General features: G+C 39.9%; 1 protein-coding gene across 1 annotated transcript in view; it reads right to left on the bottom strand.

Moving 5' to 3' along the window:
* Positions 1-2,923: 2,923 nt before the first annotated feature.
* The window catches only part of DMGDH (dimethylglycine dehydrogenase), a 73,813-nt gene continuing 53,117 nt past the window's right edge, over positions 2,924-23,619 (bottom strand). The window contains exons 15-16 of the mRNA XM_056112661.1: positions 11,285-11,419; positions 2,924-4,257 (exon numbers count right to left, since the gene is read on the bottom strand). Coding sequence (XP_055968636.1) covers positions 4,042-4,257; positions 11,285-11,419 — 351 coding nt within the window. The 3' untranslated portion in view covers positions 2,924-4,041. The remainder of the gene's footprint in view (positions 4,258-11,284; positions 11,420-23,619) is intronic.

Here is a 23,619-nt window from a genome sequence, read left to right as displayed (position 1 = left end):
CTGTACTTCAGCCCCAATAATTTACTTTTAAAATAAATATATGTACAGTTTGGTCCCCAGCACCCACACAGTCCCCTGAGCACTGCCAGGAGTGATCTCTAAGCATTATGCCAAGAATAGCTCCTGAGTACTGTTGGTTGAATGTGACCCCCAAAATGCCCCAAAGTTAATTAAAAAAAATGCCGGTAGCTGAATCTCTGATTGTTATGAGTCTCTGATATAATAAAGTTCTCCAAATTAGAATACATTGTTTATTAAGAGAAATAATTTAAAAAGACATGCTAACTTGAAGCATATATAATCAAAGCACCAATATTTGCAATGACAACAAACTTAAAGAAAGAAAAAATATTGGGGAAGAGGAGAAGATTTGATGAAGTGGAAAAAAGAAAATATTGAGATACTGAAAGGCATTGAGCTTGCCTTCAGACTTTTTGTACATGATTTATTTCAATTATAGTCAGCTAGGCATTGTTCTAGTCCCGGGATGAGCAGGCTTTATACTCATTACTTTTCTGAAATAGCTCAGACCAAAGGCACACTGACACTCTATTGCCTTGCCTCAGTGGTCTCTTTGCCCCCTTTAATCTTAACTTGACCTTCTGACAATTTTCCCTACCCCTTACTCAAAAATTTCTCTTTCCTTAGCTTCTGTGGAATCTCAGTTGGTAGCTATTGATTAGGTTTTTGTTTGTTTTGTTTTACTTAAATGCTTGACCTCCATAGTCTAAACTCCATAAAGAAGGGCCCTTGTCTCTCTCCTGCTTTTCAAATGTCTGGTCTACAGTAAATGTTCAGTGAACATGTGCAGACAAGTGAATACTAAGAAAAGCAATTATTAGAGAACTATAAATATAGGAAAGGCTTGAATGGATGATTATATAATCTGGACTTGGCTGGCAACAGAAATGGGAAAAGCAAGGCTTTCAGCTTTGCACCTTTGTGGGGTGGAGGGTGAAGTGGGGGATGCCCCCAAGTGTGCTTAGGAGGCATGGGAGGTACCAGTGAAAGAGTCTTAACCAACCTGGATCGTGGTTCAGTGCAAAGGTCCAAGGATATGACACGACTTGGACCCTGCAGTGCCAGGGATACCTGGGACGCCCTAGCAGTGCTTGGGGCCTCCAGGGCTGAAGGTGTGATGCTTGGGGGATGATGCAATACCTGGAATTAACCCTGGATGAGGTGCATGCCAGATATACAACTGACTGCTATCTCCTGACCCCTACATTTAATAGACTTTATGCCACCTCATCTCCTATTTCATGTGTGTTGTATATCTAAATGTTATATCTGGGGAAAATATAATTAAGTAATATGTTATGTTATAATTCATCATGACATCTATAAAGGTAAAGGTAAAGGCCCTCCGTTGATCGTCGATTTGCTCAAGCGGGCCCAGTAACGTCTCCGGAGACTTTGTTGTTACTGTGTCTGGAGTGATAGCACAGCGGTAGGCGTTTGCCTTACAAGCGGCCAACATGGCCAACCTGAGTTCGATTCCTCCGCCCCTCTCGGAGAGCCCGGCAAGTTACTGAGAGTATTTGATATGCCAGACACATGACATCTATAAATACACTAATTGAAGGAGTCATTAATGGCAGAGAGACAAAGGCAGGATAGTCATTTTTATATGAAGATACACCAGAAGAAGGTAGAATTTACCTGATTTTTGTTTCTCTGCTTTTTAAAGGATTTAGTTGAAAGATGCTATTTGTGTAGCTGAAATTTTCTTCCTTTCACAGCTGCTGCGTTTCCTAATAATATCAACCTTTCTTTTGGTTCCACTTAAATGTGCACAAAATCCGCTCAGTAAAATTCCAGAACCTAAACTGCCTGCTGTTTAAATGTCTCACACAGTGAATTAAAAACAATGTTTTGTTCAGTCACCTTTCCTATCAGAAAAGGAAAAAAGACACAAATTAGTCAGGGTGCACAGATTAGCAGCATAACAGCATGCATAAACGTTTTGATAACTTGTTCACAGCATAGTGCTTCTTGGCTCAAGGGAAGAAGTTACCTATCATTCACTGTCAGTCTTCTTAGATTTCCATACATCGCTGGAGTTCTGTTTGCTGCTCTCGCACACACTGGCAACTCAGGCCTCTCCCGTTGTCTGGGATCACTGTCTGGAAGTCTGTGGTTTCTGTCAAGCTCATTTGAGTTCAGTTTCTCACCTGAGACCTGAATCCTGTGAATTACGGTCTTGCACTCCTGGTCTCTAACAGGGCCCATTTTTTACTGGGACATCTCATCACCCAAGGCTCCTGGGAGTTGCTCTTTGCATTTTTCTCAGTTTGACTTTAGCACTAATCCCTTGATTCTCTGATGGTTCAAGTCCCACTGGGAGGAAATCTGAGTAACTTGGCTCATCTTTGCATGGTTAAGTTGTGTTGTACACCACTGGTCACTCTCTCTGGACTTGCTGATTTGGTATGTAGAATACCACCAGGCCCTCTGGAAGTAGGATACCTGGGCTGACATAATTGCAGCTGATATACAACAAAGAGGATTGAGAGCAACATAGTAAAGAAACTGGAAAGTAAACTTCCTTAATTCCTTAAGAGTAAATTTTTTAAAAATGTTTTATATTGATCTAAATATTTTGTCCTGCTTATTGATCTATTGTAAATAAATGGAATGAATATTTTCTTCATTATTCTTTCTGAGATTATAACATAAAAAATCTAGGTGAGTAAATTCAGAGAAGAAATCCAAAAATGCTAAATAAATAGCCTCAGGTTATAATACTACAGAGAGGTGGAGAATGACAAGCAGGATTTCCTGATTCCCAAAGGCTAGAATCAGCACCTAATACCAGAACTTGGGGGTGGGGGGGTGGTCTTGGTGATTAGGGAATGTTTGTTACCAAGGGAATTTCCCCCCTTGTCACATAAGATGAAAGAAAAATAAATGGCATGTTGAAGAGTTCTAATACATGATTATATTTACAAAATTTTTAAAATACAAATTTGTCAGCTTTTCAAAATGTACAAGTTAAGAAATTACTTTCATATCTATTCTAATTACTGATTCATCTTTTTTTATTACCTAGGGGAAGTTCAATAAATATGTAACAATTATATGTGTATAACAAATTATAAATAATAAGCTATCTTTTACAATTTTTAATGTATTCAGCTAACCCTACTCAAATAATTTCCAAAAGTATATCAGGGGATTATTTCTAAATGAATTTTTTTCCCTGCTGTACATTGAGCTAAGGGCAATCCTGACATCTCTTAAGCACCTGTTTGACCTGCTTTGTCAAATGCTTTCTGAAATGATATTCAGAACAGCACAATGTGGTGTCAACTTGCATTAATTTTTCCCAAGGAGAGGTGTTCAGTATTCAAACTGTGTTTGTTACTGGCACAATCTACTTATGTTTCAGCTTCATTTCAGAAGGCTTACAAGTGCTGCTTCCCTTGGAAGACTTTGTTCTTATTTGCCATTTCTCTTCTAAAGCAACCTTTGAAAGAGAATAATGATGTTGCATAAAGGTGATTTCCAGAGAAATCATCAAAAAATAAATATTTACAGGGCACTGAATAAAATATATCAATGAGAAATTTTACTATTTTCATCATGGATTATATTATAAAAATTTAAAACTATCATTTATTCAACAGTCACTTATAAGAAAACATTTCTCAGTGAAACTTATCAATAACATTGCATTTGTTTTATGTAAAACATAATTTATTATTTAGAGTTACCAAGAAACATATGCAACATTCTTGAAATTATATACTGTTCTTTCATTCAGTTATAAGAATCGCATATTAGCAACCACCTAAATAAATGGTCTGCTGATTTATAAACAATAATATAGGGAAATAATAACATTCCATTTTAAGTCTCTTTGAAGGAACAATGGAAACCACCCATCCATTGTTCTCTATTGCTTAGAAAGTAATTAGCAGAAGGGTTGGGTTCTAAATCTAGATTTTGATGATTTTGAAATGAGGTTTCAACTTCCCCCATTCCCCCAGAAATCAATGATCATGTCGACTACTGTCACATAGCAACTGCTGAAGGTCTTCAAATTTGTCCCTTTCCACCTTTCTTCAAAAGCCGGTTCCTGGTTGGTTCTGTCAGTACCAAGGGTTCTTGAATGATGACAGCTGGGTAATTCTTGCCTAGTAGTTCGACTTCCACTTGTTGTCCTACTTTGCTTAACTCCATAGGGACATAAGCAAAGGCCAGGCTCTTCTGGATGTTGTAACTGTAGCATCCCGACGTGGTGTTGCCAATCACCTGAAAGACAAGCCCCGCCCATGCTTAGATCTCCTGCAGCTTTCTGCTCCTCTAGATGAAAACACTTACAGAACAGAAGCAACTCACAATCGGAATATTTGATAACAGGCTATCTATGGGGAAACATCAGGAGGAAAACATCATGTTCTTTGATTAATCAAAGTTTGTAAATTATAAAAAGTAACTCCATGTACCCATTCGTATTTTCTGAAATGTCTAATTTCAAAATAACAACACCTCTTTTTTTTCTTTTAATTAAAGACCCATGAGATACATAGTTACAAAGTTGTTCATGACCAGGTTTCCAGCATACAATGTCCCAACACCGATCCGGCCAGCACTGTACATTTCCCACCACCAATGTCTCCAGTTTTCCTCCTTCCACCTCTCACCCCCAGTGTGCTTTTCAGCAGGCACTTTTCCACCCCACTCTACCCCAACCAACCCGTGTTCTTTTGGCCATTATGGTTTGCACTACAGGTAAAGAGATCTGATAGGAGGAAGAACTGAATATTTTCATTTTAGACATAAAGAGTTCTCCTTTCTAACTAGCATGGCAATAATAAAGACAACGTATAACAAATTTCAGAACCCAAATTCAAATTTAACCCCCTTTCCTTGAGGGGGCTTAAAACTAGCCAAATAGTGAGGAGTAAAACTAGCTATTAGTATATCCATAGTCAATGTGACTATTCTATCTGAATCTATGTAGTATTTAACAATTTCCTACAATTGCTAAGCACCTAAATAAAATGTAACTTAAACCTTCTTTATCTCTACTGTATACAAAACATTTTACCGGACTTTCTAGAGAATCAGCAGAGCCGCTTCCTATAGTCCCAAGTTTCTAGTCTAACTGAGAGATTCACATAGTGATACCAGAAACCATGACCAGTGAGCAGAGGTGACCATCATAATTCATAAAGAACTGCTCAACACTTTGAAGGTAAATGGAATTATTGGAATTATGTTGTTAGAATGGTAGAAATGAAATGGATGAAACTTTCTGAGAACTTTCCAGGATTAGCTATATCTATCCATGGAGGTAGATATAAATAGTATTTATAATAAGAGTATTCGATATGCCAAACACAGTAACAACAATTTTTTTTTAATTTAGAAAAACTTGTGATGTCAAACCAGAGAAAAGTTCTCTGAACAAGGGCTTGAAACTCAGAGTGAAGCTATAGGCTTTCAGATTAAAAAAAAAAGTCTATCACAAGTGTAATTTAAAGTAAGGGGAGGGGTAGTTAAAATCAGATTTTACTTAAAAACAAAAAGAGACAAAAGGGAGGAGATATCCATGGAAAATGAAAAAATATAACCTCAAAATACAAAATACACATGAGGTTAGAGTACCATATTTTTTTAAAAAATAAAAGAAGATCAGAAAAGCAACTCTGGGTGTAAAACTCCATTCAAAGTGACTTGTATCTATGCCAGCCCCTCATCGGCTCTTGGGAGCTGTCCCCAAGAAACACCATGCTCATGACTCAGCTATACTTGAATCGCAGCATCTCTGGTCTTTCGGATACTCACACATTTATGGCACTAAATGCAGACTTTGATGGATACCATTGCAGCTTTGAATGGGCTCCCTGAAATCCCAATCAGAAGCAGTGCATATCACATCTGAACAACACTCGAATGAGAACTAGTTGTTTATTTTCCAAAGCAACGTGAGCACATCATTGCACAAGGTGACTCGACTCTCTCACGGGTTCCGCAGACCAAGATATAGCTGACTGATTCAGTGACAGAGGTAGGGATGGGGTCAAGGGTGGAAAGCTATCATCATTGCTTCTTGAAAGACTGTCTTGGCAGCATGGGTTTCACTGCCCAGCCTATAAAATAGATGTCTATGATTGGAGTCCTGGGAGCCCATTTGCTTGTATGTACATCTTGAGAAAACAGACTTGTCTGAGCATGTCTCCCAGCCAAATCCCTATATATGGAGTGACAAAGCACAGTACAGTTACCGCCCTTCAGAGACCATGTGCTGTCTCTTCAACCTTCTTCCTCTTTTAATAGCCCAGCAGAGATTCCTCTTGCAGTGATTTCTGCATCATCTTACACAAACAGCATGCTAATTGTAAAGGTTATTTGGGAGAGGAGGGGTACACCCTGCTGCAGCGCTCAGGGATCGCTCCTGCCTCTGTGCTCAGGGGTCATTCATTGGCAGTACTCAAGGATATGTGGTGCTGTGGATCAAACTTGGGTCAGCCACATGCAAGGCAAGTGCCCTACTTGCTATACTATCTCTCTGGTCTTTAAGTGCTATTTTTAAAAAAACTTATTAAGAGCTTTGGTTTCTCCTTGATTACTCTTCTTTCTCCTTTACTTTCTCTCTAATGCAAGGAGAGGCCTAGAGTAAGGGTAGAAATCTCGCCCTTCATTTCATTACGGAATCTCTAAGGAAAGGTTTTCCCTAGCATCCCTCTCAGATTTCACCTTGCGATCTTCCAGCTACGTTCTATTCCCTCAGTGAGTCACAGAACGACCTTCCCCACAACTCTGCCTAGCCAATTCTCATATTGTCTGTGAAATCAAACATTGGTTTTCTTTTTACCAATGTAAATTGGTCCCATTTATTTTTAGTCTTTTCTCATTGCTCTCTTAATTATATGGCTTACAGACGCCTCTAACTGACTTTAGAAGATAGTGTGGTAAATGGCCTTTGAAGGAGCTAGCAATTTAACTTGGATGATGTATTGTGATTCTTCCACTATTCCTGGATATTTGTTTATAGAGAAAGAAAATATTCCAGACTCTCAAAATGCCCTTTCTCTAAACCCTTTCTTCAAAATATACCAGTAAAGTTGTTTTTATATTAATGGAACTAAGTCTTTCTTATACCTACTTTTATGTTTTGATTTGGGGGTGGGCAGTGGCACACCCTGCAGTGCTCAAGGGCTACACCTATTACCATGCTAGCAGTGCTTGGGGCAGACTGCAGTGCCAGAAAACCAAGCCTGGGCTCCTGCATGCAAATCATGTGCTCGGCCCTTTGAACTATGTCTTCAGTCCTTTATGCATTGATTTTTTTTGAAATTAAGCTTTAAGCTTTATTTAATTTTGAAGCCAAATCCTTCCCTTCAGCTCTGCTCATCTTGTAATAAATTGCACTTGTTCCCAGGGCATTAATTACCCTCTAACATGCCATTTATTTACTTTGATCATTGTCTATTTCTCCCTTTCCTGAAATATAAATTTCACGGAGCAGGGCTTCTTGTTTATTTTGTTGGCTGTTATGTCCCAAATGCCCAGATTATTGCCTGCACAAAGTAGATGCTTGATTTTAAAAAATCCAATTAATGACTACCTGTGTTTTCTTGAACTGGAAGTATTTTCAAAAGTAGAATATCAAATGCCAAAGGCAGCACAAGTCCAGACAAAGACAGGAAATAAAAAGAAAAAAATTATTTCATTCAATTTGGAGTACAAAAAAGATCTAAGGGGGCTCTTAAATCATCAAATGAGCCCACTGAGTACCAAAGAGCCGTAAGATGATATCAGGAAGGACGAGAGGAAGAGAGAGCACTAACAAAGGAAACTACCATTGGATCTGCAGCTTTCAAAGAAAACAGTACATGATAGAAAACATGTAGAAAACAATTTACTACCATGTTGTAGAATACAACTTGTAAACTTTGTGCACAGACATGGCAAAGGATAAAATTTTTAAATGGGGTGTATAGCTTTTGTTTACTTAATTTATTGAGGTGAAACTGATTATATCTAACATATCTACACTTTAAAGTGATTCAAATTTGAATATTTAGGTTTCCAGGCTTCTTTTGGTATAAAGTCCATTTTGATAGCTAAAGTCTTGTTCGTCTTGGACCAAAGTAATAAACAGCAGGTGGAATGCTTGTCTTGCATGCAGCCAACCAATTTTGATCCACAGCACCCCAAAGGATCCCCAAGCACCTTCAGGAGTAATTCCTGAGGGCAGAGCTAGGAGTAACCCCTAGAAGAGTGGCCCAAAAAAGCCAAGCAAAAACAGAAGAAGGTTAGTTCAACATGGCTGATATGGTTTGCAGACAGAACCTCACAGCATGGTTCTTCCATCGCCAAGTCACCTCCATGGCCCAATGAGACAGAGTCAGTCTGTAAGGAGACTGGAAAAGTTGTATGAGGTGCAGGATACAGTACAGATTAACACACTGGTCTTGCACATACCTAACCCCAGTTCCATCTATGAAACAGTGTGTGGTCCCTGGAGCGTAGAGACAAGAGTATATCCTGAGCATACCACTTGGTGCGGCCCCAAGAAACAGAAAAAGAAAAGAAAGTAAAAGAAGAAAGGTGACAAAAATAGAGTGAAAATTACAAAACAAACAAAGGTGAGGCGAGGGATCTATGACAACTAGAAAAAATTAATTGGTGGTGCAAAAAAGTTTAGAGGTGAGTTCATCAGTGGCTTGATTTGTAGGCGAGAGGCTGAGATTTGGCCAAGCAGTTAAAAGCAGAAGTGATTAGCAGAGGACACTGCAGGCTACTCTGATTGGGAGGAAGAGCATAGTAAGTGACAAGGAGCAATGGGCCCTGGGGTAGGCTGTGCAGCTAAAAGCACCTATGTGGCAAATGTGAGATGTGAGTTCTAGCCCAGGTGCCACCACAGCTGCAAGCATGTTCACAAAAGCTCTGCTCGCTGGAACCCCTGGCACTGCTGCAGCTAAGGGTGTGGACTTGTGCGAGCACTGTAGCCAGGAGTGCGGTTCTCAGCAGGCACCAAAGCACCAGGAGTGAACACTAAGCCCCACAACTGTGCTACAAACAGATCATGCACAAGCATCACAACCAAACCTGCAACCCCCGCCCCCACACCCCGAAAGCGCTGACAACAGACACAAAGGGGGAAGGAAGCCGGGAACAAAGAAAATAAAAGAGGACTGAATCAGAAACTTAGAACAGGAAGAGGAAGGCGAAACTGTGCAGGAAATGGAACTGCAAATGGCACAATCAAAGATGAAATGTTTAAGACAGGGCTTGTGTGCCAAACAAAGTCTGTTGGCTTCAAGTGTCCATAGGGTCCACCTGCTCCTTGGCATGGGTGGGTATATATAAGTACTGAAAAGAACAGTATGAGACAGTAACAGAGATGGGGGAAATGGTCGGCATGGCTTAAAGAAAGGCTAAGCCTAACAGAGCCCAAGTCCACCTGGGTCAAAAAGAAGATCTGTCATTCACTACTGTGTCACCTCAAGAAAATCACTTAACCTCTCTGAGGCCCAAACTCATTTTTAAATGGGTATTACACTGGAAGTGTATTATAAAATTAGATGAGATAATACAAAAAAAATTATCCACCACAGACTCAAAACCTCAATAGATGTTCACTCCCTATCAAATGTATCCAGGGCAGAACTTAAAAAGCCATTTTTTTAATTTTAACTTTTTTTTCAAGTTTTTGGGTCACACTGGGTGATGCTCAGGAGTCACTTCTGGCCCTGCACTCAGAATTTATTCCTGCTGGTGCATGGGGCAAGGGATGTGGAGAGACCATAAGGGATGCCCGGGATTTTTTTTATTTTTTTGCTTTTGGGTCACACCTAGCAATGCTCAGGGGTTCTCCTGGTTCTGCACTCAGAAATTATTCCTGGTAGTGTTTGGGGGACCATTTGGGATGATGGGGATCAAATCTGGGTTGGCTGCATGCAAGGCAAACGTCCTATCCACTGTACTATCACTCCGGCCCCAAAGGCCACTTCTTTAGTCATCCAAAGACAGAAATTTACGCTACTGGCTTGTCTCACCTCTGTTGTTCTTGCTATTATTGATGCGAGACATGGAAACAAACATAAAGTCAGTTACAGTTGTAAGGAAAAATAAAAAATCTCTAGCATGTAATCTTTGAGTGTTTGGGTTCTGCCCAAGCCTGTTCACTAAGGAACATCTAGGACGAGAGAGATATATAACAGGTAAGGCACTTGCCTTGCATGTAGTAGACAAGAGTTCGATTCTCAGACCATATATGATCCCCTGATCCCTGCCAGTTATCCCTGAATGAAGAACCCGGAGTGAGCCCTGAGCATCTCCAGGCGTGGCCCCAAACCAAAATAACAATATGGAATAGGTATTTTTTTATAAACTTTAAAGATTCTGTGCCCTTTCTCAAGATTCAAATGAGTGTTGCACACTTATCTAATAATACCAGCCCAAGGCAAGTAATATCTTGAACCAAACTGGGCATTACACATGGTCAGGCTAGACACGGTTCAGGGGTCTGAGGCTGAGGCCCAACTTTGCTCCGTGGTAGTATATGGTCCTCTGAGCACTGCTGGGAGTAACCCTCAAGCACAGAGCTGGTAGCCCAGGAACAACAGGGCGTGAGGGACCCAAATAAACAAAGTGGAAGAAACTAAAGTCAATTGGTAAGTTATGGACTTTTATTTTGTTTTGTTTTGTTTTGTTTTGTTTTTGAATGCCAATAAACAGAATGAATTGTAACATTCCAAAGTGAGAAGTCAATTTTACTCTTCCCGAAGAACCAAATGGTTTCCACGTTTCACTTTACTTTCTGGTTTACACCCCTTAATGTCACATATATTTTTTTCTTTGGAAAATTATTTTTCTGTTATTTAATGTATTATGGTCAGAATTGCCTCCTTCTGAAACATCTCTGAGAAGTTAAATCATAGTATTCACTGATTTATAAAACCTTGTTTGCATTCACAAATGGATGTGACAAGCAACTAGTCGACTTTATCTCCAAATCACATCCTCCTCATTGAACCACGCATTTCTAGGCCTTGGTGTATTCTCTTAAATCAAAATAAATTAGAATTATATAACAAAAATAATTACATAGTTCTTTTTTAAATAAATGAGCATTTCATCTTCCCTGTTTAGTTCATTGATTTTGGTTTCCTGGATGTCAGCTCTGAATTCGTATGGGTCACAAACTCCTCTCTCAGAAAACAAAACATTACAAAATAAAGGGCAAAACCTGAAAGGAACCAGAAATGAGGAGAGTTTCTGTGGCATGGGGCTGCCGGGGGCTGGGCTCAGGGCTCACACTCACCTTGCCTTTATGCCAGACACTCTCATTTCCCTCTGGATCAACGTCGTCCGTTTCCAAGGTGAGGCAAACCAGCCTTCGTTTCAGACCCTGGGCTTTAATCTGTTTCAGTGCTTGCTTTCCTATGAAGTCTGCGGGCTGCAGGAATGCAAGATAATGATGATGAATGAGTGCTCAGACATGGTGACAAGGTTAGAGATGCAAGCATTTAAATTTGTCTTTGCTATTTTCTCGCCAATTACACATGAAATAAAAATACAGATTGGCTCAAACGTCCAGACAACGATTATTTTGTCCACAGATGACAGTGTCAGCCATCTCTTCCTTCAGAATAGGTTAGTCTTAAGGCGAATAACCTGTCAGAACAATTTCACCAGAACCACCTAGGCAGAAAGGCATCTGGCCTGGTATTCAAGGATGGGTTAGGAAAGTGACCCTACAGCTATGGGTTTTTGACAGTGGTGCTGGTTGGCAGGGAACAACACACAACTCAATTTCACCTACACTGAGCCTTTCACAAGAAGGAAATTAATTTGGAGGGAAATAGAACAGCCAAATCAAATGCTACATTTTCTTCCCTTTTTTCCCTCTCAGTCCTGAGACTATATAAACCTACTGAGTTGAGTGCCTTCGTTCATTCAGGACATTTATTGAGTCTCTAGGATGTGTGAGACATGGCACACATGGATGCGTTGCAAAATTATTGACAAATGCTTTAGGATCAAGGAGCTTATTCTCCAACATTGGTTTTTTTCAAAATTTTTATTTTCCTTTCTCCTTTTATGCAACACGGGAGACTGATAGTTCTATTCCAAATACTCTTCCCTTCGCACACTCAGGGTTATTCCCAGTGAGGTGCAGTGAGTAGGAGGGATGGAGTTTTAGGAATAATCTGGAACTCATTTTTGTATACCTCACATGGCAAAGTCTCCTGTCCCCGCACCTGGCTGTCCTCACCAGGGCCCCTTGGAGGGGAGCGGGTTGAGTTTTCCTCCCCGTCCCGACCAGGGCTCCAGCAGCCGAAGACCTCCAGAACCAGCCACCACCATGCTGAGACCACTCTCCGCACACATGAAGGTACTGGCAGAGGAACAAAGGCACGCGGGTCCCAGGGCTGAGATCTCCAAGCCTACTCGGATTGGAGTCGAGCATCCTTCACCCAGATCCTCCAAATTCTAGTAGGCGGGGGTCACACCCACCAACTGGCCCCCTGGCGCCGTGTAATCCCATCAACGGCCAAGACTCAGAGACTATAAAACCCAGATCCCATCTTATTATCTCATTCCTACTTTGGACAAACTGGCAGGCTACCAAATGTAACCTGCCCACATGGCAGAGTCTGGCAAACTCCCTGTGGCGTACCCAATATGCCAAATACCAGTAACAATGATGGGTCTCATTCTCCTAACTCTGAAAGAGCCTTGAATATAGCACTTTAAGGTAAAGGTAAAGGCCCTCCCGTTGATCGTCGATTTGCTCGAGCGGGCCCAGTAACGTCTCCATTGGAGACTTTGTTGTTACTGTGTCTGGCATATCGAATACTCTCGGTAGCTTGCCGGGCTCTCCGAGAGGGGCGGAGGAATCGAACTCGGGTCGGCCATGTTGGCCACTTGTAAGGCGAACTCCCTACCCGTTGTGCTATCGCTCCAGCAGAATATAGCACTTAAAAAAAAAAATCTCAGGACTAGGATGAAGGAGACATTACTGGGGCCTGCTCGAGGCAATCGCCGAATAATAGGATGGTCGTGATTGTGATCGTGACATGTCAAAACCCTCTAGACTTCAGGATGCACATCCATTCTTGTGAGACACCTCACAACTCACACCTCAGCCATCCAAACAGACTACCCGGGGAGATATCCAGTGAGTAAGGGAAACACAGTATTTCTCACTGGGGAACACTGGGACAAGCCAGAGAGTCCTCAGGTGCTAAGAGCAGTGAAGGGGGCTGGTACTGGTGGGTGTTGGATAGTGTTCTGCATAAATGTTCCCAAAGAAGCATCTCTTATAGGTAAAAAAAACGGGGGGGAGGGGTTTTGCCTTAAACAAATCATATGTCTGATAAATAAAATTTAATCAGATTACAATTTGGTTTTTGTTTGTTTGGGGGGTCACACATGGTGGTACTCAGGGCTTATTTCTGACTCTGAGCTGAGGGATGACTCTTGAGCTGAGGTGGGCTCAGGGGACGTTATGGTTCACTGGAGATTGAACCTGGTTGGCCGTGTGCAAGGCAAATGCTCTACTTACTGTACTATCGCTCCACCTCCCTAAACAGATTACAACTTGGAAAACAAAATTCTCATACAGACAAGTCCTGGCTGAAGAAAAAAAAAGAGGATTTGTGGTAATGGTGTACATCCAAATCATAAATATTAACACAATTATAAACATGTGACCTAAATCATAATAGTGATTTTTTTAATTTAAAGGAAAAATTAAAAATAAAATAAGGAGAGGTTAAGAGATGTAGCTCAGCAGTAGACAGCTTGTCTTGTATGTACGAGGTTCAGGGTTTGATTCCTGCCACCACTGGAGTGTTCTGGGATGTGAGGGAAGGACTGCAACAAAGAGAGGGAATAACTGGGAACAATTTTAATTTTTTTCAACTGCACTAAAAAGAAAGAAAACAGCGTTTCATGCCAAAGATTTCCTCTGCCAGCCACCAAGCATTTCCATTTATATGACTCTTTCTTCACATACAACATTAAGGATTAAGGACAATAAGTTCCACTAAACTCTCAGTAAATTAGTAGGAGGAGTCCTCACAGGCCCTCTGCCTGAGACACCCCAACTTCATTCACTGTTAGATTGATTCAGATTTTCTAGATACGTTGACAGGGAAGGATGATTTCTGAGGTCACTGTAACTCTAAATTGCCGAGTTGCTTGAGAAGCCAAAGAAAATCTCCACTGACTGAGTTTAAAACAATGTACAAAATAAAAATTCCCCTTCTCCCTTCGCCAGATTGATCCAGATGATGAAAACCAACTGTAAATCTTTGTTATGAGGATAATAAAAATTAGACAGCAATCAGATAAAAATTCAAGAGCTGAAACCCATATTATTTAAGAGAGCACTCCAGAGGGAAAACAAAATAACAAATTTTCAGGAAAAGTTTAATCATTCAAATTCACTCTAGGATGAATTCATGACAACAAAAGTCACAAAAAACCAAATATCATTATCTATGTTAAGACATAGATTTTTAAAATTCCTTAAATATAGAATAAAGGGTTACATATGTGCTAAGTGGTGGAACACATGTCTCGCATATATAAGATCCTGGGTTTGATCCCTGATGCCACAAATTAAATTGAATTAAACTAATACATATTAAACCAACTATAGGGGACTGGCATGCCAGGCATAGATTTTTGGCATGCCAGCCCCTTATAGTTGGTTTTATATGTATTAGTTGTCCATGCAATACATTATAAGACACTTCCTAGGCAGTTATGCCTCTAGGAGAGCCCTGCAAGCTACCGAGAGTATCCCGCCCGCACTAGCAGAGACTGGGAAGCTCCCCATGGCATATGTAATATGCCAAATATAGTAACAATAATAGATCTCATTCCCCTTACCCTGAAAGAGCCTCCAATCACTGGGAAAAGACAAGTAAGAAGAGGCTGCTATAATATTAAGGCTAGGAGGAATAGAGACATTACTGGCGCCCGCTCGAGTAATTCAATGACCAACAGGATGATAGTGATACAGTGATACAGTGATACAATGATAGGGGGCTGGAGCAATAGCACAGCAGATAGGGTGCTTGCCTTGCACGCAGCTGACTCTGGTTCAATTCCCAGCATCTCATATGGTCCCCTGAGCACCCCAGGAATAATTCCTGAGTGCCTGAGCCATGAGTAATCCCTGTGCAACGCTGGGTGTGACTCAAAAAGAAAAAAAGAACAACTATAGAGACTGGAGTGATAGCACAGCGGGTAGAGCGTTTGTCTTGCACGTGGCCAACCCGGGTTCGATTCCCAGCATCCCATATGGTCCCCTGAGCACCACCAGGAGTAATTCCTGAGTGCAGAGCCAGGAGTAACCCCTGTGCATCACTGGGTGTGACCCAAAAAAGCAAAAGAATAAATAAATAAATAAATAAATAAAGCCAACTATAACTATAATACTTTTTGCTTATCTTTTAAAAGAAGACTTGCTATCATGGATGAATGATGACATGAAGTCTGACTTTACAGGAGTCAAGGACTACAATGAAACAGTCTCCAATATTAAGTGGTAATCACAGCACTCAGCACAGCACTGAGTAGGCTTGTGCTTAACAACGAATTTGTGGAGTACCAGGAGATCCTAAATCATTCTCCTTTTCTGCCATGAAATTGGAATCTTTTCCATTAGAGATCACTTAGATCACTTAGATCACTTAGATCTAAAGGGACTCTTTAGGTCCCTTTCAAGGGATGATTTGTGGTTGGAAGGGTGAGGTAGATGATGCTCCCCAGCACTGCTCAGGAGGCCCAGGAGCTACTTCTAGTTCTATGGGGTAAATAGAGTTCAATAGATCAAAGCCAGAGCACAAAGACTTGTGTGGTTTTTGGGCCCAGTGGTGCAGGGGACCAATAGGACCACACCCAGCAGTGCCTAGAGGACAGTTTGGTTTTGGGAGGCCCAATGCATGCTATGACCCCTTCACTATCTCCCTAGCCCCAAGCAATTTTCTTTTGACTTATTCAACTATTGTTACAATAGGTCAAGTCCCAGACTGTCTCAGCACAAGCAGCAGAGACAAAGACAACTGGTCTTTTAGGCTTCTGGGGGGCCATGATGGAAAAGTGAGTTCTTTCCTCCATTATCCTGACATGCCCATCCTGAAATTACTGAGTCTCTTCCATGTCTGAACACCTCAAAGAAGAAAAGTCCCATGTGAGCTGGAGACCATGGCAGGGCATGACACTTGATAGCATGTTGAGTCGTTTACTCCAATTTGAAGCATGACTCCTTGTCACTTCTGTTGCTTCTCTGAGAGTGTTGAAAATCACAAGTGTTTGATGCATTTCTAACACAGATGCTCTGGCTGAGAGGGACATTTGCAATGCAGGTCAGGAAGAGCTCGGCCAATTTGGTGTGAGATGGGAGAGTGGGGCTTGGACTGCCTCTATCAGCAAATTTTATAGGAGAGCTTGAAGGGAATTTTGAAAGATGACCAGTTTTTGTGGTAACTATTGACCTTTTCCAAAAATTCAAACACTTACATGATAAGTTGATTCTCATGATAATCTACAGAGCATGAATTTGGGGTGTAAAAGTGAATTAAGCCCAAAGCTATCAACAAGAATCTGGAACTCAGGAGTTCAGACTTCTTTGTCTCCTCTGAGTAATCTCTGTGCCACTTTGGTTGGTCTCTCCCACACTTTCTGTGGTTAATGCTGTCCATAATCACACTTCTTAGAAATGAGGTCTTTCTAAAGTGCTGGACAAAGCTAGTGGTGGGGGAGGACAAGAGTTATTGGGGGAGGCAGAGAATGAAGTGGAGTGAATGAGATCTGTTGTGGAGGTGCTAACTCCAACTGAGCAAAAGCATAATCTACTAAGCCGAAAGATTAAAGTGAATGTCCGGCAAGCTACCAGTGATGTACTCAATATGCCAAACACAGTAACAACGAAGTCTCCAATGGAGATGTTACTGGGCCCGCTCGAGCAAATCGATGAACAGCGGGAGGACAGGACAGTGACAGTCTGGAACCATGAGATTTTAATCAGTTAATCATGAGAAAGAAGGAAGGAAACTCAGAAGACTTGGTTTAGAATTTTTACAAATTAAGAAGTTTGTCAAAAATATGAATGGTATCACAATGGAGACGTTACTGGGCCTGCTCCAACAAACCGATGAGCAACAGGAGGACAGTGACATTTGAAATGTATTAAATGTATTAATGTCACATAGCTGCCATTATGCTGAGATTGTAACCTTTATGAACTCGTGACTTACTCAGTACAGGACCCTGTGGCAGATGGTTTCATGCCCACTTTATGGAGGAGAAAATTTAGACTCTACCCATACTTTTATTTATTTTACTGGGGATCCCAAATAGTGCTCAGGAGGCCCAGGGAACCCCCACTGGTATCGCTCAGGGCCTTGGTGCTGAGGGTTAAAGGTCACCCTGGTGGTGCATGAGGGCTTCCAGGGCAGGTCTCAGCAATGCCCAGGGAGACCAGGTAGTAGCAGGGATCAAACCAAGACCTGGTGTATACTAGACATGCACTTGAGTCACTGTACTAACTCCCAGGCCCTAACTCATCTTTTTATGCTTAGAATTTTTTTCTTGTTCACTTAGGCTACAGCCAGAAAAGCTCTTGTTCACTCCTGGCTTTGTGCTGATCGTATGTGGTTCTGGGGATTGAAACAGAATTAACAGTGAACAGAGCAAGCACCTTAGTGCTGTTCTAGGCCCTGTCCACATGCCCATCTTCCTAATGCCTTACCAAGAGAAGGCACAGCAGTCAGAAGTACTCCTAATACAGTTTTTCTTAAGCTACTTATAGGTAGGCTCAAGCTGTTTTGAATGACATTCACTGTACAATAATAATTTTGCACTATATGATGGAATTTGAAAACATCCTGCAGGTTACAAATAATAAAATTTGTCATCTGTATCTGTATGCCCTTGGATTAGGAAATGATCTTATTGGTAATATCATCCCCAGACAGGAATACAAATAATATCCTAACAAACAACAACACAAACGTAATTAAAAGGGAAGAACCTCTACTTAAAACACAAATAAGAGATGACATCTATCCCCGGAGATAATTCTCTCTTCCCAGATTAACCCTGGGCCCAAATCAGGAATATTGGAAGAGGGGTGATGACACTTTATTCTCATTTTACTTGGCTTTCCTCCCAAGATTGTACACTTCACCCTCTTAAATAGACATTAATTACAAACAAGAGTGGAAAATGTCTGAAGGTTAATGCTGTGATTAAAATTAGTGCTTTCAGAATGACCCGAGAACAGAAATCCATTTCTTTAATGAGTCACTACTAAATTAACTATATAAATAGTTACTTGTGTCTCTAAAAAAATATATACATTTCTAGGGCATTGAGACTACGGCTTAAAAATAGTGTTGGCTTTTAAAAATTTATTAATTTTATGAAGAAATAAAAGCCATTAAAACAGCCACCTATAATACAGACTAAATATAACCATCACAGGGATAAAAACATTAAGAATATTTTTAAATATAATGCAATTATTCATCTCTTATTAAGGCCATTAATAGCTCATCCTCATCTAAGAGCAAATGGAAATGAAATAAATTTAAGTACTCTATTTGGGGGTCATGATGTTCAGAGACTTTCTGGAGAGTTCTCAAGTATATGGTTGAGGTTGGATTTGACTGTAGTAGTGTTAAGAGATTCTGAAGGGAGTCACAGTTGTGGCTTTCATAGATCTGGAGGAAATTCTACTCAGCTTTTTTGTTCCATAAAGTTGGAATTAAAATCTATCACGAAATTCTAAGAAGTCCCCAGTTTGGGGTAGGGAGGTTGTGTTTGTCTGTTTGTATATTTTTCCAAAATTGTTTCAATCTTAAACCTAAGAGTTTTCAAATTTAAACAGAACAAAATAAAAACAAACAAACAAACAAAACCCTCAATGAAACACTTTGGGTCCCACAAAAGAAGGCCTCCCTTTTCCCACCACCTTAGACATCAGCACAGCATCCGTTGTGGAATCAGATGGTGGTTCTAGGGAATTTAGGGAATTTGAGCTGGGGAGAAGTCAGTTAAGTTTATGAATTCAGAACCAGTATGTATTCGATCTCAAATATACGACATAGTGAAGGTAGTCAAAATATTAGACCATAAACTTCAAAGTTGCAAAGAAGAGTAGATCTCAATTAGTCACACCACAATAAAATGATAATTATGTGCTATGATGGTGTTAGCAAAAGCTAAGGTGGTAATAAAATTGTAGTAAATATATCAAGCCAACATAGCAAATATCTCAAGCTTATACAATACTAGCTCAAAAACACAAAATAGAACAATCCCCCAAAATATTTCTTTGTAAACCATGTAACCATTACTAACCCATGGTCTATGCGAATGTAAGTTTTTTAGTCCCTGCTTTGTTTGTTATTTGGTGGTGCCAGGAATCAAAACAAGAGATTTGCACATGAAAGGCAAATACTCTACTATTCAGCCATACTGCTAGCCAGAATCACAGTTTTCAACCAAGCAGGAAACAGCACCACCTCACTTTTCAAACAAGAAAATCAAGACCTGAAGTTAGGGGTATTGCCTGAAGGACAAACCCAGGCTCCTCAATGCTCCCATTCCTTCCTCACCAGGCAAAACTTTATAACTAGAGAACTTTAGAATAACCATAAGGTCAATATCTCTTTACTACCAAATACTACTAGTTAGCTAAGAAACTTCAAGTCTGTTACTATTGACTTGTCAGTAACATTTCCACATAGTTTTTGTGATCAGTCTTAAACTCTTCAAAAGAAAACATCCATCTAGAATTTTTGTAATCAAAACTACTACAAATAAGTTAAGTGTTTCTTCTTAAAAGTCTTTAGCAAACACTCCATATCCCCTTAGCCTGGCAGATGAAATCTTTCATAACCAGCATTTCTCCAGTATCTGTGCCTGAAACTGCTTTCAAAAACAAGCTGTAAGATGTCTGTTATGTGCCAGGCCTGAGCTTGACATTAAGGAGATAATGGTAAGCAAAACAACTATTTTGAATTACCAGAACTTGCACTTTAAAAGCTCACATTCTATTTAAAAGGAAAAAGAAAATAATTGCTAACCCTAAAGAGGATGTTTCTACCAAAAACTTTTGTCAAATAAAACCCTATACAAAAATATAACATGTAATTAGTAAGTGGATTTGTCCCACAAATTAAAAACTGGGGGACCAGGGAGACAGTCTAACAGGCTGGACCCTAAGGTTTGCAGATGCAAAGCTTAAGTTCAATCAATCCCAGGAAAGCACTGCTGAGTGTCTCAGTGTGACCAAGTTAGCTGGGTCTGAGCGACATCACAATGCCCAGCCAAAGCACTGAACCATCTGATCAAATTGGCTGAGTACCACCATGAGTGGCCTTGGGGCCCCAAGGGTTATTTAGGAGACCCCTACAAAAACTGGTTTAATATTTGAAGAGTAATCATTATAATTTGCCATATAACAAAGCAAAAAGGAAAATCATGTCTATTTCAGTAGACACACAAAAAAGCATTTGCCAAAATCCAATATTCCCGATCATATTTTAAAAATCTCATGCTATTTATAGAAAGAATGTTCTCCACCTATAAAAAACATGTACAAGAGGGACTTCATCTTCCTTGCAAGCATCAAAAGCCCAAGACTGATGGTAACTTTATTCCAGGAATGAAGCCAGCATATTTTGTAACTGCAATGGAAACACTCAGGTACCCCTAAAATACAAACATAGTCATTAATTTTGGATAGGACAAATAAAACCATGATGTCTCTATGAGGCTTTGCATCAGCATGTTTACATAGTCCTTTTGTTAGTTGGATATTAAAATGAGACATTCTTTCCATGAGGGCAATATGGCCTCCCACAAAATGGATGGGTTTGGATCTTCTGATTCTAAGAGCTGTCCATTATCTCTGGTGTCAAGACTCCTTGCATATAACTTTCCCTTAACAAACATCAGAATTAATTTCCATGGACATGCCTGCTTCTGTATTTGGACTCGACCTTCTTAGGTTGGGGTAATTTATTTATTCCTATAGTTCAACAGAGCATTTATTTTAAAAAAAAATACCTACATCTAGCATTACTCTTAATAATGTAAGACTGAATTTTTTCTACTTTAGATGAGAAACAACAACAAAACATTTCTGCTCTCTCTAGAACCAGAAAAATATGCAAGGTTAAGGTGCTTATTTTACACATAACCAACTCCAATTCAATCCCCAGCACCTCATTTGATCCCCAGAGTACTACGAGAAGCAATCCCTGAGAACAGAGGCAGAATAAGACCTGAGAATAGCTAGGTGTCTTCCCATTGTCCTCTCCCTAAGAGATATCTGCTCTTGGCATTTTGAATCAACTTTATTGACCATTAAGTCAGCAGTCTTCCAAATACTACAAGGTAAGAAGAAACATGGGAGTGCTGATGGGGGAGATGCATCTAGTACAGGAAAGACAAACAAAATCTTTACTTCTACACAACATGTAGAAAGTATGAATGAAATCTCTATATAAAAGTACCAGAACTGGGACTGGAGCAATAGCACAGTGGGTAGGGCGTTTGCCTTGCACACAGCTGACCTGAGTTCGATTCCCAGCATCCCATATGGTCCCCTGAGCACCACCAGGAGTAATTCCTGAGTGCAGATCCAGGAATAACCCCTGTGCATTGCCGGGTATGACCCAAAAAGATAAAAAAAAAGGTACCAGAACTGCTGAGTTAGGGACCAAACACGGGAAAATGAATGTTTTCTACGTACTAACAACAAACAATGGGAAACTGAAATTTAAAATATCATTTACAATACTATCAAAATGTAAAATACGTAAAGCTAAACTTACAAAAAGATAAGCATAGACCTGTGAGCTACCAAAAACTTTTTGTAATTAAAGATTACATGGAGAAATATTCCTTGTTCATGAATCATAAGACTGACTTGACCTATAGACAGGGTGCAATTTCAATCAAAATTCTAGCAGACTTTTTATATGAATTGCAAGCTGATTATAAAATTTGAGAAAATTCAAAAGGACTTGAATAGCTAAAGTAACATTTAAAAAGAATAAAGTTGCAGGTCTATTCTTAACTTTATTTAAGCTACAGGAATTAAAACAATGTGGTGTTAGCATCACAAAAAAATGATCAATAGAACTCAAATGAGTACAGAAACAAAACTGATTCTTGACAAAGGACAATGAGAATGCTGTTCAGAGTTTATAGTCTTTCGACAATGTGGCAAGAAATAATCGAGCATCTATGTGCTAAAAAATACAATTAACTTTAATGAGTATCTCTCACCACATGCAAAAATGGACTCAAAATGAACTGTGAACATTTTTTTTAAATTATAGAAGAAAATGTGGGAGAAATTTTATGATTTGAAATTTGGCATGGATTTCAAATACAATATCAAAAGCAGAAATCATAGGAAAGAAAATTGATAATGATTTTCAAGATTCAAAAATTAAACTTCCAAGAGGTAAACCTCCAGTGGATAAGCTCTTGCCTTATGCATGACAGTTCAGGGTTCAGTCTCTGGCACCCTATATATAGCTCCTCGAGCCATACCAAGAGTGATCCCTGAGAACAGAGCCATGAGAAAATCCTGAGCACTCCTGGGTGTGGCCCAAAAATCAAACCAAAATTAAACTAAACAAAAACAAAAATTAAACTTCTGTTCTTTGAAAGCTACTATTTAGACATATTGCATGCCTGAAATTCAATCATGAATAACTTTGTGATTCATATAACTCAGAAAAATTTGTTTAAAAATATTTTTAAAAAGACACATGAAAAGACAGGACACAGACAGGGGAAGAAACACTCGTAAAGCATGCATGTGATAAAAATTTGTACTTAGAGTACATAATAACTTCCAAATTTAAAGAAGAACAATACCAACCCAATTAATCATGAATAAAATGACTTGACCAGATACTTCACAAGAGATAGGAATGGTAGACATGTGAATAGAAAGACATTGAGCTAGAAGGGGTCATGTTAAGTGAAATAAGTCAAAAAGAGAAAGACCAATAATGAATAATTCCACTCAGGTGGGAAATCAAGAAGCAAAGCAAGGGAAGAGACAATATCCTATTACAAGAAACCTCAGGGGCTGGAGTGATAGCAGGCTGGGCGTTTGTCTTGCACACGGCCGACCCAGGTTCGATTCCCAGCATCCCATATGGTCCCCCCAGCACCGCCAGGAACAATTCCTGAGTGCAGAGCCAGGAGTAACCCCTGTGCATTGCCGGGTGTGACCCAAAAAGCAAAAAAAAAAAAAGAAAAAAGAAAAAAGAAAAAACCCTCAGACTGCCAACAGAGCTGTGTGTACCAAGAGGAGTTGGGTGGAGGGTTGGAAGGAAGGAGGCAGATGAGAAGAAATCCAGGGACAGCAACGGGGGTTGGGGGGATACAGGCCCTACAGTGTGCTTCAGTAACAGCATATGCCTAAAACATAAACTTTAACGCTGTAGTGAAACCATGTTACCTTAATTAAAGAAAAGGATGTTCAACAGCAAGTCGTTGGAAAAATAAAAATATAGTCCTGTTCATTTCTTAAAATAAAATTTCAAAGATTGACTCTGAGAAGTTAAGCCATGAGGAGGCCGTTCTATAACTTGGTATTTGTCC

The sequence above is a fragment of the Sorex fumeus genome, unplaced genomic scaffold (genome assembly GCF_029834395.1).
Source record: "Sorex fumeus unplaced genomic scaffold, SorFum_2.1 ptg000018l, whole genome shotgun sequence".
Lineage (NCBI taxonomy): Eukaryota > Metazoa > Chordata > Mammalia > Eulipotyphla > Soricidae > Sorex > Sorex fumeus.
Note: the sequence above shows the minus strand (reverse complement) of the source record. Positions and strands in the feature narration are given on the sequence as shown.